The sequence below is a fragment of the Bufo bufo genome, chromosome 5 (assembly GCF_905171765.1).
Source record: "Bufo bufo chromosome 5, aBufBuf1.1, whole genome shotgun sequence".
In the NCBI taxonomy this organism is placed as follows: Eukaryota; Metazoa; Chordata; class Amphibia; order Anura; family Bufonidae; genus Bufo; species Bufo bufo.
This window is the reverse complement of record NC_053393.1, coordinates 22,497,749-22,517,687: the sequence shown is the minus strand read 5'-3', so window position 1 is coordinate 22,517,687 and position 19,939 is coordinate 22,497,749. Positions and strand designations below refer to the sequence as shown.

Here is a 19,939-nt window from a genome sequence, read left to right as displayed (position 1 = left end):
AGTCACAACTGCATTCACGCTGGTAGCAAGTGTTAAGACTCCTGGAGAAGTTTTTCGACTTATTGGCTCGGGGAAGCCATGTATATACTTGGCTTGAAATTTACAGTTTTTACTGTAAATTGACAGTTGTACAGTCACTAAGAGAAGGCCTGTGCACCCCAGAACCATGAAGGGTGTTTTTTATGTTGCTTTATCTAAAAAAATTTAAAGTCCTCCTACATCAACAAACCTTCCGTTCTGCCAAACCTGGCCACCGATACCGTGAATTATTTGCATTACATCTCTTTTTGTAACAGGTCCTAAGACATTCCACAACGAGGCAGTTTGCACCGAGCAACTGAGTAACCTTCATGTAAAGAATATTTAAACAGGTCAAAACGTAAAAAAGTAAAAATATACAAAAAGGGATAATTGTGATGCACTTTTCCAGCATGATTTAAAAAAAAAGAAAAAAAAGGGGGGTGACTAGGATTAATAGACTGCGTGTACCTTATACATATTCTAAACTACCAGGAAAATAGTTTATATTTATATAATAGGGTAATCCTTACAAAGGAAAAAAGTATAAAAGAAAAAAAAATCACTTTGCCATCTTTTCAGCTCAACGCTTTGCTAGGTAAATGTATCTTGCAGAATGTTGCCCGGTAGGAAAGTGCCAAACGTTTTTGTCTATATACCGCACACCGTAAAAATAGAATGACGTTAAGCTCAGCGCCAGGCCTTCAATGGGAAATCGGTCAATTCATACGGGCAACATTGTACTGGTGTTTAAAGGAACAGTAAACCTAGATGAACTTGACCACACGTTTTGTCAGATTTTCTACAAGTTTCAGAAACAGTCTAGTAGAAATCATTCAAACAACAGGATTCATCTCATGATTGCTTCCGTTTTTCACAGGTAATGGAGCAGGTGTGGCTTACCTAAGGTGGTGGGCCTTAATGGGGCGGGTGAAGCCAATTGTCTCATAATAAGACATTTTTGAGCAGGAAGAGGGGGAAATGGCAGATTAAAGAAAATATATATATATATGTATATAAAAATGTTCTGTGTGTTCTTTAAGAGTCCATTTATTCCAGATGGACCCCCAGGGTTCTATGAACTTGAACTTCCAGCACCATAGATATTTGAGGGATACGGAATAGAATAGGACACGGACTCGTATGGGTCACTAAATAAAGACAAGGTAGACAAGGCGGAAATTATTGTGCCCTAGTCAGCACTTGGGTGAAAAATTTTAAAATATTCAGCTGAAGGTTGGTTTTTTAAATTGTAATATTTTTCTAAAAAAAAGCTAAAAAAAATAATAATAATCTGGAAAAAAAAAAAACAGACTCTGCATATATATATATATATATATATATATATATGCCTTCGTAAGGCAAGTCGTATTGCTAGGAAATAGCGTCAGTTCCGTAATGCCGTTTTCTAGTGCGATTCTGACACAATCCTCATATTAGCTACTCATAAATGATGCATTACAGTCATTCAGTTGGACTACTTATTCAGCATGATAAGTACGGGGGGGTATTTTTTAATTTTTATCTTTTCTTTTTTTTTTTTTTCGTTTTACTTATGTAAGAAAAATATTATCTTGGAGTAAAAAGAACACGTACAAAATATTTTCTCACAAACCGATAAATCCAGATAGAAAATATGCACAATGTTTCTCACAACCTACAAAAATGGCTCTATGTATGCAATGTATAAGGAAAGTATCTGTCCGCTATTAATCTAGCAAGAGGAAAAAGTTTTTTTAGTTTTTTTTTCTTTAATTGTCCAAGAATACGGAAATTGTTCTTAAGTCGTTAACTTTTTCCAAAGAAACAAAACGACTCTACAGTTCTTCTTCGACTTTCAAGATCATACCGGAGTATGATTCCGTTCCGGAGGGACCACCAGACTCGCCACTAGCTGTTCGGGGAGTTGGTCGGGTGGTGGAAGGACCTTGCTTACGTTCCTGTACAAAATGAAGCGTCTCCCTGTGCAAATGGTTGCCATCCACCATTTTTTCCAAGGTCCGGTTTAAAGACTCCACATTGTCTGCCAAGCGTCGGCTTTGTTCTACAAGGTTCTCCAGTATGAGGTTTTGCTGGACCATAAGGGATGTTTGTTGCTGATACCAAGACGATAAAAGCGTGTTCTGTTGTATCTGACTCTCCATCAACTGTTTTTCAAAATCGGAGACTTCTTGATTCCGGCGCATGTGCGGAGTGGCTTGAGAAAGTCTCCTCATGTAGGTTGATTTCATCTGGTGCTGAGGAGAGGATGGAGGAGATGGAGAAGAAGCAGAGGTCTGAATGATCACAGGATGATCAGACATATCGGGTTCATTTGAAACAGCCATTTCTATTGTTTTTAGGGGTACCCATGTACAACCAGGGCCATTTTCCTCCTCATCTGTGGGAATTAAAAAAAATAAAATAAATAAATGAAATTACTAACGGTAAAAAAAGAAAAGAAAAAAACCTGTGTCGAAAACATGACCAATGCAAAATTAGTATCCACAGAGAAAAAAGTAACTAACAAATTACGAAGCTCAACACTTGAATGACCCCCAGCTACTACTCATTGATCACTGACCCCAACCACTACACTCAAGCACTGATTTTATTATTTTTCCTTTTGTCATAGGGCTACTAGTTATAGCCAAGCCATACAACAACTCTGCCAATGTAGAAAAAAGCTTAAAAACTACAAAACGACTGGTAACATCGATTAAAAGGTCTACCGCTTTGCCACCAACCATAAGTCTAAGAGCTTTGGTTGCTCCAGACGTTTTTACCTGACTGAAGCTCCAGAGCAATATGTGGGGCGTCAACGTCCACATCGATTTCGTCATGGTCGTCTTCATCATCTTCGCCTCCATATCCAGGATAAATATCACTATTTGTATCATTGTGTAGAAGCGAAGGGCTACAGTTCCTGGTCACACCACCTGTAGTCACAACCGACCGTTTTATGATTGCCAGTTTCTCCTTAGTCCGTCTCTTCATGTCATCCCACCGCCTTCTCAAGTCTCTAGTGGTTCTGGGAGATCGGGCCACTGAATTAATTTTCTTGGCGATTTCTAACCAGATCCTTTCTCTAGCTGGTTGGCTCAGATTTACTCTCTCACTTCCGTAGAGTTTCGAGTGATGTTTGGTTACTTCGGCCACCAAAATTTCGAGTTCGAGAGGGGAAAATTTCTCTTTCCTCTTCCTGGGTGCACAGGCCATTCTAAAGTTGCGCCTCTTGTAAAAATGAAACAATAAGGGCTGTTTGAAACTACATACCACAAAAACCAAGAAGTAACACAAAAACTTTCAACATAGTTTTAAAATTTACCACTCGTATAACCTGCAGCAGAAGAAAACTTTTTGAGAGCCGACAGAATTCAGTTCAATAGGAAACATGGCAAGATTCCCATAATATGGCATACACGGCAAAAGGGGAGGCTAGACTGTCAGATCTTTACGGTTATATGGCTCTGAAGGCAAAAAGACCCAAGAAAAAGGTTTGGCCAAAATAGCTATCTTGGACAATTTTGGCTGATGGCAGACTGACACAAAAGTGCTCCGTCACATTGAATCCTTGGCTGAAACTAGACATCAGCCGAGTACACCCAATAATTTGTCCCTTTGAGAAACTGAAATTTTTACAAAAATATATGCGCTGAAGGTGCCAGTTTAGTTCTAGCACATTGCTGGTGGGACCGTTTGCATTAACGATCTGACGTATGATTGATTAAGCTTAAAAGGAAACCTCTATCCAGTTTTTACGCCTATAAACCGCCCGACCACCATGTCTGACATGAAAAAAGCTTTCTAAAGCTATTAGTCCTTTGCAGAGCCGAATAACTTTGAAAACAAACTTTGAGAAACTCACGCGTCACATGGTAATGAGAGCTCAAGTGTCTGCTGAGCGTATTCAGACCTTCCAAGTGTCCTGAAGAATCTTCGCTACAAGTGCCCATACACCTAAAATGGTGGGTTCGGTTGAAAGTTTAGGGGCTGTAAGTCAGACCCTGGTCTGTTGACTGGTATAGATGACACCTCCAATGTCATCCACTGGCCGTTCCAGCAGAGAACTGATGCATGCGCAGTGCGTTTTCCCTTGTGTGGGCAGAGGCATCATCGTCGTTCTGCACAAGCGCTGGTTCCAGTCTCACAGAGTGATCGGCTTTGTTCTGTAAGGTATGCGGCGCTTAGAGGGACTAATAGCTGTAACTTTAGAACAGTCTTTTCATGTCAGACAAAATGGTGGGAAAGGTTTACGAGGATAAAACCTGGTGACAAGCTCCTTTTACAGGTCAGCTTGGAAAAGGAAAGACAATAACTGGGAAAAAAGCAAATTTAGGACTCCATGTCGAGCACCTGAGGGTTCAAATTCTATAAGTCTGATGCAATCACTTCCATAAATATGTCCATGAGAACACCAGACTTTTGGATGCCAGATTAGTGGAATTTTCCTGATATTTATTAAAGAGCCTCTATCAGCATGATCAATCCTATTAAACCAGGTATACCGCCTGGGAGGGTTGATCATGCTGATTAGAACGATACCTTTCTTTTGTCTGTATGTTAATCAGCTGTTTTTATTCATATGCAAATGGACACGTTAGAGCACCAGGGATGGGGCTGAATCCTCGGAGCACTGCTGTTGTAACACCCTTGTGCTCTGCACACTACCCTCTCCCCTTGATTAACAGACATCCGCACGCAGAGGGCAGAGCTGTACTCCAGCAAATACATATCATATATACTGCGTGCTATAGCCTTACAATAATGAGAAGGGTGGATTTCTATACTTAGAAAACTAATATACATATCACTGCTTTATTCATAGATAATTTTTGATTATAAAGAAATTGGTAATATGTATTAGTTTTCTAAGTATAGAAAAAAACATTCTTCTCTATATGGTAAGGCAATAGCCTGGTGATAAGTGGTCAGCTTTGCATGTAGAGATCCAACGTTCAAGTCCTAGAAGAGACTTCTAGATCTTTTTTCTTAAATTTTTTTTTTCTCCCTCATATAACCCATAATAAAATGCTACAGCCTTAGTATATAGAAAATAGTGATTTTTTTATAATTAGAAAGCTAAAACATATTACTAGTTTATTCACAGCCACAATATATGATTACAAATAAACCAGTATTATATATATATATATATATTCTAATATAATATCTACCGAAGAAAATCAAACATTCTCTACAAGGATTCAAACCTGGGATCTCTATATGCAAGACAGACCACTTACCTCCAGGCTACAGCCTTATCCTATTAGGAATAATGTTTTTTTTTCTATACTTAGAAAGCTAATATCACTGGTGGCTTTATAATTATATATTGTGCATGTATAAAGCAGTAATAGCACAGAAACCCACTCTTTTTATTATGGTAAGGGTATATTAAGTAGTGTATATGATATGCACATGCTATGACACAGCATGCTGATGTCAATCAAGGGGAGGGGGGAGTGTGCAGAGCAAAGAGGTGTTACAACAACATGCTCCTTTGCATATGCAATAAAAACGCAGGTATCACTGAAGCTGTTTAACAGACAAAAGAAAGAAATAGTTTTAATCAGCATGATGAGGCCTACTAAGCAGTATGCCTGGTTTAATAGGGTTGATCATGCTACCAGACATTCTTGAACCATTTTCAGTCGAGCCCCCAAAAACATCTGTCCAGAGAGTTAAAGTATCCAAAAGCAAAAACAAGCCATTCCCTGCACCATCACACTATGACATGCTCCCAGTTTATGAAGTAACCTGTTAAAAATGACACAAAATACTCACCATCCTGAAGGCCTAGATATTGTTCTACTCTATTTTACGGGCTGCTTCCCTCGGCTTACAGCATCTTTTCATTGGGTTGACTTATGTGTTTCATAAGCAGAGACTTAACCACAAAAATGATGAAGGAAGGCTGCACTGCGGAACTAAAAGCTATCTTGGCCAAAGCAATTAAAATGCACTACGGAGACTGTTAATTTCTACGAATATCTGGAGCTTCCAGTTGCATTATTTAGTGAGCACTTCATTAAGTGCTGTAGATCTGAATATGAAGCACATGAGGTGCTGATCCATGGAGGCATCTGCCAAGCCAGATATGAGCCAATACTGCAGCCTATTAGGGCTCTTTCACATGAATTATGCTCCATGTGAGAGAGGGATCGTGCGTTCTAGACTTAGCTAGCGCACATTATCATGATTGATAATGCAGTGTGCCTCTGCGTGACTTGTATCTACAGAATTATACTGACAGCTTTATGTCAGTATGAATCCGTTACAGAAAGGTCACACACACACACAATATTATCAATCATGATAATGCCGTGCGCTTCTGTAGTCCAGAGTGCACGATCCCTCTCTCACACGCTTGTGTAAAAGAGCCCTTACAGCTTCAAGACTCTACTGTGCCATATAGACTGTCCAGTTCATACAGTCGGCTTCCTATCTTCTCTTATGTCACACAGTATTAATGGCCTCCACCAATCTCTAGACTGTAGGGACTGTGATGCTCTTCCAAGCTCTCAACAGAAGCTGTAATGGCCCAACAGCATCCCCCGAGTGAAGCCAATAGGGCATGGCTTTCGTACGATCATCACAACCCTTTAGTTCTAGTGAGGAGCAGGGCTCCTCCACCAATATGGCCACCTGCCATATCTCTATGACAAATCTAGATATAACCTTTTCCCATCTAAACCACTGGTGATAAGTGTGTAATTGCTGGGGGCCCAACAGCAGGGACCTCCATCGATCACGAGAGCAAATGTCCCATGTGAACCGACCACTGCACCATTCAATTTTATGGGACTGCCAGAGAGTGAGCGGAGCAGTGGTCATGAATATGCACTACCGCTCCATACACCAAGGAGACTCCTGGACCTTCATTGTCATGAATGATGAGGTCCTAGTGGTCGGACCTTCAACAATCAGACACTAATCCTCTATCCTGCGGAAGGAAGCAAGTCCTTTGTGGAAACAACCCTGGAAGACATACAAAATAGATGGACGCCTAACCCAAGAACCATCTAATGGTGGTGCCCCAACTTTTCCCAACCTGTATATATCAGTGAAAAGAAGATTTCAAAAAGTCCAACACTTTATTTTCAAGGGTGATTAGTCGCCACCAGAGGCATCCGACAGCTGCTTATTTCCCTCAACATCAGGCTAAAGTGTATGGCTAGCTTTACTTTAAAGTGTATGTCTAGTCCCAGTGAATCCATTAAAGCCACTGGAGTCTGCAAAGCCAGACAACTCTTATATGACTGTAGCCTAAGCACCATACTGGTCTGAGAAAGAGGCAGCATACACATCTGTAGATCCAGTCATCCAGTCCATGCTAGACTGAACCTGTGCACCCCGCGTCACCATACTCATGCGTCTTTCGTTTAACCCGATCTATGGACAGCACATTCAGCACGGAGTCCTGGATTCAACTCCAACCAAGGACAACATCTGACATCTCCTTATGTTTGCACGGGTTTCCTCCCACACTTTAAAAACAGATAGGCTAATTCGGAATTTAGATTGTGAGCCCCAATGGGGACAGGGATAGATGTGAACGGTCTGCGGTAAAATCCTTGTGTGTGGATTTGTCATGGATTTTGCTGCAGATTTCACACCATGCATTACAAAGCGTGAAATCTAAAACACAGATTGACATGCAGCCGATTGGAAATCCTCACCTCAAGTCATTTTATATGCCGATTTTGCAGGGATTTTTTCCACATAATATGCATGAGATCTGGTAAAATCTCATCCATGTTGCTGCTACACGTTATAGACTTTCTGCCTGCAGATTCCAGATGGAAGATCAGCAGCGAAACCGCCCAGTGTTTTCATACCCTACAGGAGTATAACTAGGACACGCCATCGCTTTGGGTCTGACTGCCGGAATCCTCACTGGTCAATTGGTCTTCCCCCAGTAGCTGTGCACAGAACTGTAAGTGGCTGCACATGGTGCAGATGGGCGTGCAGAAAAACGGACCCAAAATGCAAAGAAAAAAAGCACTCAAATCTGCACTATTTATTCTGTGTTTGTGCAATTCTTGGCACAAGAAAAACAAATCAACATCTGACATGCTGCAGATTTCAAATTCCACACAGCAGGTGAATTTCTGCACCTTAGAAAAGAGCAAAGTCTGCGCAAGATCTGTCTACTCACACGCTTTGCTGGTACTGAGAAAAATAAAAATCGTGTGTAATCCGCACTGTGTGAAGGCCCCCTAACACTGCTCCATGCTTTATGGTACTCTGTACACCAAGTGGCGGCGCTGTGCTTGGTGACGGCTAGACTGCTTGGTGACAGTTTCCATGTAGCACAAATTAAAATAATAAAATAAATAAAAACTTTGATGATTTATTACAGATACTGGATTTTGTTGGCAATGAGGGAGATGCATTTGTAAGGCTTCATCAACAGATTAGATGTCAGCAGCACCGCGCACCTCTCATCTAGGAGGGAAGAAAGGACGGGCTGCCTCTCTAGTGCCGCCCACTGGACGGGCTGCCACTCTAGTGCCGCCCACTGGACGGGCTGCCACTCTAGTGCCGCCCACTGGACGGGCTGCCACTCTAGTGCCGCCCACTGGACGGGCTGCCTCTCTAGTGCCGCCCACTGGACGGGCTGCCTCTCTAGTGCCGCCCACTGGACGGGCTGCCACTCTAGTGCCGCCCACTGGACGGGCTGCCTCTCTAGTGCCACCTACTGGACGGGCTGCCTCTCTAGTGCCACCTACTGGACGGGCTGCCTCTCTAGTGCCACCTACTGGACGGCTGCCTCTCTTGTGCCACCTACTGGACGGGCTGCCTCTCTAGTGCCACCTACTAGACGGCTGCCTCTCTAGTGCCACCCACTGGACGGGCTGCCTCTCTAGTGCCACCTACTAGACGGCTGCCTCTCTAGTGCCACCTACTGGACAGCTGCCTCTCTAGTGCCACCTACTGGACAGCTGCCTCTCTAGTGCCACCTACTAGACGGCTGCCTCTCTAGTGCCACCTACTGGACGGGCTGCCTCTCTAGTGCCACCTACTGGACGGCTGCCTCTCTAGTGCCGCCCACTGGACGGGCTGCCTCTCTAGTGCCGCCCACTGGACGGGCTGCCTCTCTAGTGCCGCCCACTGGACGGGCTGCCTCTCTAGTGCCGCCCACTGGACGGGCTGCCTCTCTAGTGCCGCCCACTGGACGGGCTGCCTCTCTAGTGCCGCCCACTGGACGGGCTGCCACTCTAGTGCCGCCCACTGGACGGGCTGCCACTCTAGTGCCGCCCACTGGACGGGCTGCCTCTCTAGTGCCGCCCACTGGACGGGCTGCCTCTCTAGTGCCGCCCACTGGACGGGCTGCCACTCTAGTGCCGCCCACTGGACGGGCTGCCTCTCTAGTGCCGCCCACTGGACGGGCTGCCTCTCTAGTGCCGCCCACTGGACGGGCTGCCTCTCTAGTGCCGCCCACTGGACGGGCTGCCACTCTAGTGCCGCCCACTGGACGGGCTGCCTCTCTAGTGCCGCCCACTGGACGGGCTGCCTCTCTAGTGCCGCCCACTGGACGGGCTGCCTCTCTAGTGCCACCTACTAGACGGCTGCCTCTCTAGTGCCACCTACTGGACAGCTGCCTCTCTAGTGCCACCTACTAGACGGCTGCCTCTCTAGTGCCACCTACTGGACGGGCTGCCTCTCTAGTGCCACCTACTGGACGGCTGCCTCTCTAGTGCCACCTACTGGACGGCTGCCTCTCTAGTGCCACCTACTGGACGGCTGCCTCTCTAGTGCCACCTACTGGACGGCTGCCTCTCTAACCCTCACCTGCATAAAGAACACAGTTTTTTTTTTTCTCTTCTGGAAATGCCACAACCGATTTCGACAAGGCAGGTATTAATTTTATCAGCAGTATCGACCCTATCAGACAGTTTACCTGGTATTCCTCAATTGTTCCTTCTGATTGGTGCTCTTTATTTAAAGTAAAAATACCACCCAGAAATTTTATTCAGAATAAGACCCCCGGACATCTCTACGACCACCCTGCTGAAACCACTCAGATTATAATTGGCTGCAGTCTCCATATGTAACTTCTGAAGGAAACTGGAGACCTATACGGACCATGGGGATCTTAAGGGGGAATCATCTTCTTCCAAGTCACTGTTTGGTGGTAAACGTAACCTAAAACGGTGGCGTCCTGACACATTTGCCCCACGCTTAGAATTACCCATCAACATATGGGATCACTGTCACTTCTTCATGTCTCATACTCCAGAGCAGTATTCAAGATTCTGCCTGTTGCTATTTGGAATCAGTCAGCACTGTGCTGCTGACAGGCTCCTAACCGCTTAGCTGAGCCCTCCGAGTGCAGTAAGCCGGCTCCATAGCAAGGTCCCCCAAGTCATGACCACCTGATCTCTGACTTGTGGGCAGACAGAGCCGTCATCAAATCAGTGGCCAGTGCTTATTGGCTGTATTATCACAGACGCTGAACCAGCAGGGGCTGATGGAAGCTCAGAATTCTTGAATGCAGCTTTGGATGTGACCAGAATAGGTCATAGGTTAATGAAACAATAGGCTCATGAATGGCCGTGCGCTAGATTTACTGCTTCTCCCAAGTATTACGTTTTTGCGCCCCATAAAAAAATATGCACAAGCAAAGAATTTCTGGCCGTGGAAATATCAGGACCTTAATACGCTGACAGGTAAAATAAACAAAAAGTGACAAGGACTTCAAACGAGTGACCTTTCCAGGCAGTATCACTGGAAGAAGCAGATGGCGGCGTCTCCCGAGGAGACCTTATGTATAATTTACAAAGTGCAGACTTCTAGGTCGGCTCCTTTCATCTCCCCCGCTATGCCACTTAACGCCAACATATGATAATTGCACGGACACCGGGTTCTCTGCATGTTAATGAATTTTAATTACTTTCTATGCAGACGATCCGATTGTTTCAACCAGGACCCGGAACATCTGCAGTCACTATACCAGAAGAACCGGACCAGCTCATCTACATCCGGCATGTCCAGAGTTTTATAGAAAGTTCTGAAAACTTTTCAATACCATTTTTGGCTTGGTTCCGCACTAGTTTCAAGATCTCTGCTTGCCGTCAGCGACATCCTTGTTAACATTCTGAAGCAGAAAGCCAATAAAGACTTAAATGGACATGCTCTTCTTAGATATTTATGGACTATCCACAGGATATAACGAATATCTGATAAAAAATTGGCGTCACCTATAGGACCAGCCACCTTCGGCACTCCGGCTGCTGTGAAACTACAACTCCCAGCATGCTTGGCTGTTCTTCTAACTCCCATAGAAGTGAATTCGGGTATTTGTAGTTTCTGAACAGCTGGAGTGCCGGAGGTTGCTGATCCCTGGTCGAGAGGATGGGAGTCCCACCATCCGGGAAGCTGCTGGCCGCCACACTGAAGTGGAGAATGGAGAGGTGGTCCACTACATTCACTTCCACAGGAGCCACAGAAGCAGTCAAACACACCTCCTGGACTCTGACAGAAGAGACCGGGGAGAGCCACCGAAATGCACGGCCACTTCTCCTCCACCTGCCTGGATGAGGCCGCTGTGTCACGAGGCAGGACAGGGGTCAGAATATTCCTCATTCTGGAGGTTGGTGTGGGTTCTGTATCTTGTGGATATGCCATACATGTCTATAAAGTGGGGATATCCCTTTAATAAGTCACAAATGTATCCAGTTTACATGATTAAACATCCTGGAATCCAAATGGATACATAGTAACAAGCCTTTCCCAACAGGAGAAAGGTCTCTGCTCTTGCATTGCACTCACAGAGGATTGTTAAAGGGCATCTGTCAGCAGTTTTGTACCTATGACACTGGCTGACCTGTTACATGTGCACTTGGCGGCTGAAGACATCTGTGTTGGTCCCGTGTTCATATGTGCCCGCATTGCTGAGAAATATGAAGTTTTAGTATATGCAAATGAGAATGGGCTCAGCTCTCTCTGCAATGGCAACGCCCCCGTTGCTCCTAGAGGCTCATTTGCATATAATAAAACATCATATTTCTCAGCAATGCGAGCACATAGGAACATGGGACCAACACAGACGCCTTCAGCTGCCGAGCGCACATGTAACAGGTCAGCCGGTGTCATAGGTACAAATCTGCTGACAGATACCCTTTAAGGCTGGAAATATCTGTAACAAACCCTCAGCTGTGAGAAGCATTAGTTCTGTACACATTTTTTGTCCCGTTATGTTCAAGGCTTTTCTCATTCGCTGACAGTGATCAGAGATCTTAAGTGGTGAAGAAATAAAATAAATAAAAAACAATCCTATTAGAAAGAACTTTCCATTATAAATCTGGCTATGGAAGTTGAGAGATAATCGGCTCCCGGGCTTCATTTGGCACCGCTTATCCCGAGGGGTCTGACAGGCTGGATTTTTCCATCTTGTTTAACAGACGAGAGTCAAGATGCCTCAAAGCCTTTATATTGTCTAAGGAAGGTGCCTTGTCCAGAAGTGCTGTGACGAGATACAAGACGGAAAGTTGTGACAACTCCAACAAATTTTTAAAACTGCAGCAAAAAAATAAATAAAATAATAATGTCAGGGATCGGGACAAAAATAGTGTCCTCCGCCTGTGCTGGCAAGTGTCGTGTTCCCTACACAACTTAGAGAAGCTCTACTCACAGGTAACCGGATTCTGAAGATCGTTTCACCGTGATGGAATACATTTTTTTAAAATAATTCTCACCTGTTTTTGTTTACAACAAAATAAAATCAGGTTCTGTGCTCAGAATGAAATGTGTGGCGAGTAAAACGTGAGCTGGGGCTGATACCCGCACAGCCAGGGGCAGACGTCTCCACTAGACTCACCATCAGGGTAAGGAGAGGAGGGCAAGAAAACCCCTCAGAGAAGAAAGAGGGATCCGCATCGGGCTTTCTTGCCCTCTTATTCCTGCCAGTAATTTGACGTTTCAGGGGAGCCGCAGCCAGCGTATACAGTGTACGGGCGCGTGAGGTTGTTGTGGGTTGTCCAGAACATCATGAGGGGAGGACCTACCTATTAAGCCCTGGGGGGGCTCTGGTGCTTTATGTGGCGCTCAACACGGTTTATTTTTGTTAATTTTATAGCGTATCTCCGCATTTGGTTTTAAGCCCCATCCCTAATCCTTCCCCAAATCTGCCAGAAACGCCCACTCTTATCCATATTTGGAGACGCCCTGTCCTCTTTGGGGTCAGTATCATTGGACAGTCTCGCAAAAAAAAAACACGTGATGTAAGGGTTCCTTCTTCTGGATCAACACAGCATCGCTCATAACAGAATGAATTTGAAAGAAGACGACCTAAGAATCAAGTCATAAATTCCTGAACGGTGTAGACACACCGGTATCTAGACGGCGGGGTCTGTCGTGCCCCACAGCCGTTACCCTCTATGCCCCCCTCTATCCAAGTCTATTAGGGGGTTATGGAAAGAGTGGTTAAAAGGGGAATCAGAGGAAACACAGGGAGTGGACCAGCAAACAGCTCCTCATATCTCAGCTTCCTGGACCTCCTTTTGCTACAAAATTGGCTCACTTAGCACAAGTGTATGTGTTCTGCTCCAACACTTTAAAGGGAATCTGTCAACCGAACCCCCCTTCCCCCCCAAACTAGAGTATTCGGTGTATAGTGTACAGGATGGCGAGTCCGGTTATGTCATTTTATTTATGATGTTTTTACGGGACATGAAATGTAGGATCGGGAGTTTGGGTCATTTATAAGGCTGGACTGAAAAGAATAAAAGCTTGTGAACATGCAGTGTGCACGGTCTGATGGAGGGCATACCCGAACCTGGGGACACATGATGGGGACCGCGGTTTCAGATCTTCAGTAAATCAGTCACTGGCGGCTGAGAAGTGACAACCCCTCATAGATGGGGTGCTCAGAACGTCTGAACGAACATGTACTGTAAGCGGACAGAAGGCGACTAAAGAACTGATACATAAGTTCGATAAAAAGCTTGAGTATTTTGAAGGTGATCACTGCATGGAGGGGCCCCGCGGTTACACCACGTGTGCCAGTCTGTAGAGCCAATGATCAGCGCTGCGGCAGACTGGACGTCCTATCCTGGACATGGCTGGCCGCCCGGGACTATCTCACACGTGCCTGGCATGCGCTGATCCGCGGTTACACCACGTGTGCCAGTCTGTAGAGCCAATGATCAGCGCTGCAGCAGACTGGACGGCCCATCCTGGACACGGCTGGCCGTCCGGGACCATCTCACACGTGACTGGCGTGGAGGTCTTGGATACCGGGCCACTATGGAAACCTACACGTGTATATATCTACATTATGGCAACCTGAGTGATCCTATATTCTGGATTATCGGACTGGTGGAAAATAAACATATCACATCAAGAGCAAGGTAAGAACGTTTGATTGGCCGCTGCACAGAAGTGCACTATAACGGTGGAGTATGGGATTTCTGGATTATCAGATATACAATAAGACATGAGTGTGCACATGAGGAAGAGGATGACGACCGGTCTGCATGAGTCAAATCTTACATTATGGACCCCCCCCCCCCTTATATATGACAGAATACAGCCCCGTGATAGGATGCTCTCTGGGCCTGTATACTAAACGCCACCCATCCTGCTACTCAGGGAACCCCCAAACCATAGCCCTTGTAATTGCGCTGAAACTACAACTCCCAGCATGCCCTGACATGGGAGCTCCAGTTTCACATCAGGGCGGGCGTCCTAAAATCCCACTCATCCCGGTTACTGCCTATTGAGGGAACGTTCTCCGCTGACACAGGCGAAACGCTCTGCAGTCGCCGCTGACGCCAGCCATTAATAGGGGGACAGAGAACTTCACGTATTTCATGTTATGAGATTAAATTTTTTATTTTTTATTTTTTTTGCAGTTATCAGCAGCGGCAGCAAAGAGTAAAGAAGGAATAAGAAGCTTCTATTCATGTATTATACGTGTGTGCCTGCTCGCCGCTGATACCGCGGCTTCCGACCGCTCTAATCTTACTTACTTGGTGCTGACTTGCTTTGGCCAACTGGCGATTGGCAGATTCTACATGTGATGAAGCAGTCTCAATATTGGCTTCAATGCTATCTGTGAATTCAGGACAGAGCGTTAGATGTCTGCTTATCTCCCCCATTCTAATAAGAGACTGTCCGCCTTCTACCAGGGGCTAATGTGATTAGGGCCACGTCCTCAAATCCTCATCCCAGCTAAAAGCCCCGGAATCTATCATTACAATATCAAGTTTCAACGCTCCTGCCATTAGTGTGAAGGGTACCTATCCGGGGGGGTCCCTGCCTGCCATGGGGATTCCCTCAGCACTTCAGGGGTTAAATCTACTCTCCATGTCTATTAACCTTGAAAAATTATTTGTTTTAGTAATCCCATGTTGGCCCCGAGCAATAGAGAGTCTTCTACTCCAATTGCATCCAAAGCTGCAGCAGAACAAAGAGCTGTCAATCGGAATCTGAAAAAAAGATGCAAAAGGTGGTGGTCCAAACCCTGGCCGTACATGTAGCCAGCGGGGGAGGGGAATAAGTCGCTGCCGGATACCTCTGGTGTGGAAAGACAACATTCTGTCATCAGGCGAGAGTGGGCACAATCCCACCGCTGGCCGTCTCCGTTATGTGCATGGGCACCATTAGGGTGAATTCACATGCTGCAGATTTGCACACGTGAACGGCACTTGCAGAAATCCGCGCACCTGCTGCAGAAACCGTCCTAGTCGGATGTACGAAAAGCGTTTCTTAAGGCTTCATTACACGGCCGGATGTGGCAGACGATTGTGGGGGGAGGGAAGCGTTCCCGCCTGTCAATCTCCTGCCCGCTAGTGGAGAAGACGGCGGCTGTTACAGACGGCTGTGCCATCACTCGTCCCCATGCGGTCTAGTGGTCTGCTGGTGGCAGATCCTCCGTCTGCTGCCTTCAAACAATGATTGCTAAACATGTAAAAAGGTTTGGTAATCGGCGGCAGAATTACACTGCCAGGTGACGGCTGACGGCAGCTGTAACACAGGCTTCGGAACGTTCCTCATCAAGTCTACCGCTTGTGAATTCACCCTAATAATTCTGTAGAAATCTTTTATAATGGATTGTACTATTGGCTAAATGTGATAAGCACTACACCTCTCACACAGCACGCCCACAACACTCTGCGATACAGTCAGAGCACGCCCACAACACACTGCGATACAGTCAGAGCACGCCCACAACACTCTACGATACAGTCAGAGCACGCCCACAACGCTCTGCGATACAGTCAGAGCACGCCCACAACACACTGCGATACAGTCAGAGCACGCCCACAACACTCTGCGATACAGTCAGAGCACGCCCACAACACTCTGCGATACAGTCAGAGCACGCCCACAACGCTCTGCGATACAGTCAGAGCACGCCCACAACGCTCTGCGATACAGTCAGAGCACGCCCACAACACACTGCGATACAGTCAGAGCACGCCCACAACACACTGCGATACAGTCAGAGCACGCCCACAACGCTCTGCGATACAGTCAGAGCACGCCCACAACGCTCTGCCATACAGTCAGAGCACGCCCACAACGCTCTGCGATACAGTCAGAGCACGCCCACAACGCACTGCGATACAGTCAGAGCACGCCCACAACACTCTGCGATACAGTCAGAGCACGCCCACAACACTCTACGATACAGTCAGAGCACGCCCACAACACTCTGCGATACAGTCAGAGCACGCCCACAACACTCTGCGATACAGTCAGAGCACGCCCACAACACTCTGCGATACAGTCAGAGCACGCCCACAACACTCTGCGATACAGTCAGAGCACGCCCACAACACTCTGCGATACAGTCAGAGCACGCCCACAACGCTCTGCGATACAGTCAGAGCACGCCCACAACGCTCTGCGATACAGTCAGAGCACGCCCACAACGCTCTGCGATACAGTCAGAGCACGCCCACAACGCTCTGCGATACAGTCAGAGCACGCCCACAACACACTGCGATACAGTCAGAGCACGCCCACAACACTCTGCGATACAGTCAGAGCACGCCCACAACACTCTACGATACAGTCAGAGCACGCCCACAACACTCTGCGATACAGTCAGAGCACGCCCACAACACTCTGCGATACAGTCAGAGCACGCCCACAACACTCTGCGATACAGTCAGAGCACGCCCACAACACTCTGCGATACAGTCAGAGCACGCCCACAACACTCTGCGATACAGTCAGAGCACGCCCACAACACTCTGCGATACAGTCAGAGCACGCCCACAACACTCTGCGATACAGTCAGAGCACGCCCACAACGCTCTGCGATACAGTCAGAGCACGCCCACAACGCTCTGCGATACAGTCAGAGCACGCCCACAACACACTGCGATACAGTCAGAGCACGCCCACAACACACTGCGATACAGTCAGAGCACGCCCACAACGCTCTGCGATACAGTCAGAGCACGCCCACAACACACTGCGATACAGTCAGAGCACGCCCACAACGCTCTGCGATACAGTCAGAGCACGCCCACAACACACTGCGATACAGTCAGAGCACGCCCACAACACTCTGCGATACAGTCAGAGCACGCCCACAACACTCTACGATACAGTCAGAGCACGCCCACAACACTCTGCGATACAGTCAGAGCACGCCCACAACACTCTCCGATACAGTCAGAGCACGCCCACAACACTCTGCGATACAGTCAGAGCACGCCCACAACACTCTGCGATACAGTCAGAGCACGCCCACAACACTCTGCGATACAGTCAGAGCACGCCCACAACGCTCTGCGATACAGTCAGAGCACGCCCACAACGCTCTGCGATACAGTCAGAGCACGCCCACAACGCTCTGCGATACAGTCAGAGCACGCCCACAACGCTCTGCGATACAGTCAGAGCACGCCCACAACACACTGCGATACAGTCAGAGCACGCCCACAACACTCTGCGATACAGTCAGAGCACGCCCACAACACTCTACGATACAGTCAGAGCACGCCCACAACACTCTGCGATACAGTCAGAGCACGCCCACAACACTCTGCGATACAGTCAGAGCACGCCCACAACACTCTGCGATACAGTCAGAGCACGCCCACAACACTCTGCGATACAGTCAGAGCACGCCCACAACACTCTGCGATACAGTCAGAGCACGCCCACAACACTCTGCGATACAGTCAGAGCACGCCCACAACGCTCTGCGATACAGTCAGAGCACGCCCACAACGCTCTGCGATACAGTCAGAGCACGCCCACAACGCTCTGCGATACAGTCAGAGCATGCCCATAACACTCTGCGATACAGTCAGAGCATGCCCACAACACACTGCGATACAGTCAGAGCACGCCCACAACACTCTCCAATACAGTCAGAGCATGCCCACAACGCTCTGCGATACAGTCAGAGCACGCCCACAACGCTCTGCGATACAGTCAGAGCACGCCCACAACGCTCTGCGATACAGTCAGAGCATGCCCATAACACTCTGCGATACAGTCAGAGCATGCCCACAACACACTGCGATACAGTCAGAGCACGCCCACAACACTCTCCAATACAGTCAGAGCACGCCCACAACGCTCTGCGATACAGTCAGAGCACGCCCACAACACACTGCGATACAGTCAGAGCACGCCCACAACGCTCTGCGATACAGTCAGAGCACGCCCACAACGCTCTGCGATACAGTCAGAGCACGCCCACAACGCTCTGCGATACAGTCAGAGCACGCCCACAACACACTGCGATACAGTCAGAGCACGCCCACAACACTCTGCGATACAGTCAGAGCACGCCCACAACACTCTGCGATACAGTCAGAGCACGCCCACAACACTCTGCGATACAGTCAGAGCACGCCCACAACACTCTGCGATACAGTCAGAGCACGCCCACAACACTCTCCGATACAGTCAGAGCACGCCCACAACACTCTGCGATACAGTCAGAGCACGCCCACAACACTCTGCGATACAGTCAGAGCACGCCCACAACACTCTGCGATACAGTCAGAGCACGCCCACAACGCTCTGCGATACAGTCAGAGCACGCCCACAACGCTCTCCGATACAGTCAGAGCACGCCCACAACGCTCTGCGATACAGTCAGAGCACGCCCACAACGCTCTGCGATACAGTCAGAGCACGCCCACAACGCTCTGCGATACAGTCAGAGCACGCCCACAACGCACTGCGATACAGTCAGAGCACGCCCACAACGCTCTGCGATACAGTCAGAGCACGCCCACAACGCTCTGCGATACAGTCAGAGCACGCCCACAACGCTCTGCGATACAGTCAGAGCACGCCCACAACACACTGCGATACAGTCAGAGCACGCCCACAACACTCTGCGATACAGTCAGAGCACGCCCACAACACTCTGCGATACAGTCAGAGCACGCCCACAACGCTCTGCGATACAGTCAGAGCACGCCCACAACACTCTGCGATACAGTCAGAGCACGCCCACAACACTCTGCGATACAGTCAGAGCACGCCCACAACACTCTGCGATACAGTCAGAGCACGCCCACAACACTCTGCGATACAGTCAGAGCACGCCCACAACACTCTGCGATACAGTCAGAGCACGCCCACAACACTCTCCGATACAGTCAGAGCACGCCCACAACACTCTGCGATACAGTCAGAGCACGCCCACAACACTCTGCGATACAGTCAGAGCACGCCCACAACACTCTGCGATACAGTCAGAGCACGCCCACAACACTCTGCGATAGTCAGAGCACGCCCACAACACTCCGATACAGTCAGAGCACGCCCACAACACTCCGATACAGTCAGAGCACGCCCACAACACTCCGATACAGTCAGAGCACGCCCACAACACTCTGCGATACAGTCAGAGCACGCCCACAACACTCTGCGATACAGTCAGAGCACGCCCACAACACTCTGCGATACAGTCAGAGCACGCCCACAACACTCTGCGATACAGTCAGAGCAC

At 47.6% G+C, this 19,939-nt stretch overlaps 1 protein-coding gene across 8 annotated transcripts in view; it reads right to left on the bottom strand.

The window, feature by feature from the left end:
• Positions 1–19,939, bottom strand: part of TSNARE1 (t-SNARE domain containing 1) — a 235,351-nt gene that overhangs the window by 98,739 nt on the left and 116,673 nt on the right. For 5 of the 8 annotated variants that reach the window (XM_040432062.1, XM_040432065.1, XM_040432063.1 and 2 more), the window contains 3 exons: positions 14,976–15,058; positions 2,784–3,231; positions 1,551–2,398 (listed from right to left, as the gene is read on the bottom strand). The exons of 1 other annotated variant lie outside the window; for it this stretch is intronic. In XM_040432062.1, coding sequence (XP_040287996.1) covers positions 1,836–2,398; positions 2,784–3,231; positions 14,976–15,058 — 1,094 coding nt within the window. In that variant the 3' untranslated portion in view covers positions 1,551–1,835. Of the gene's footprint in view, positions 1–1,550; positions 2,399–2,783; positions 3,232–14,975; positions 15,059–19,939 lie in introns of those variants that run through there. 2 more of the 8 variants (XM_040432067.1, XM_040432069.1) reach the window with 2 other exon arrangements.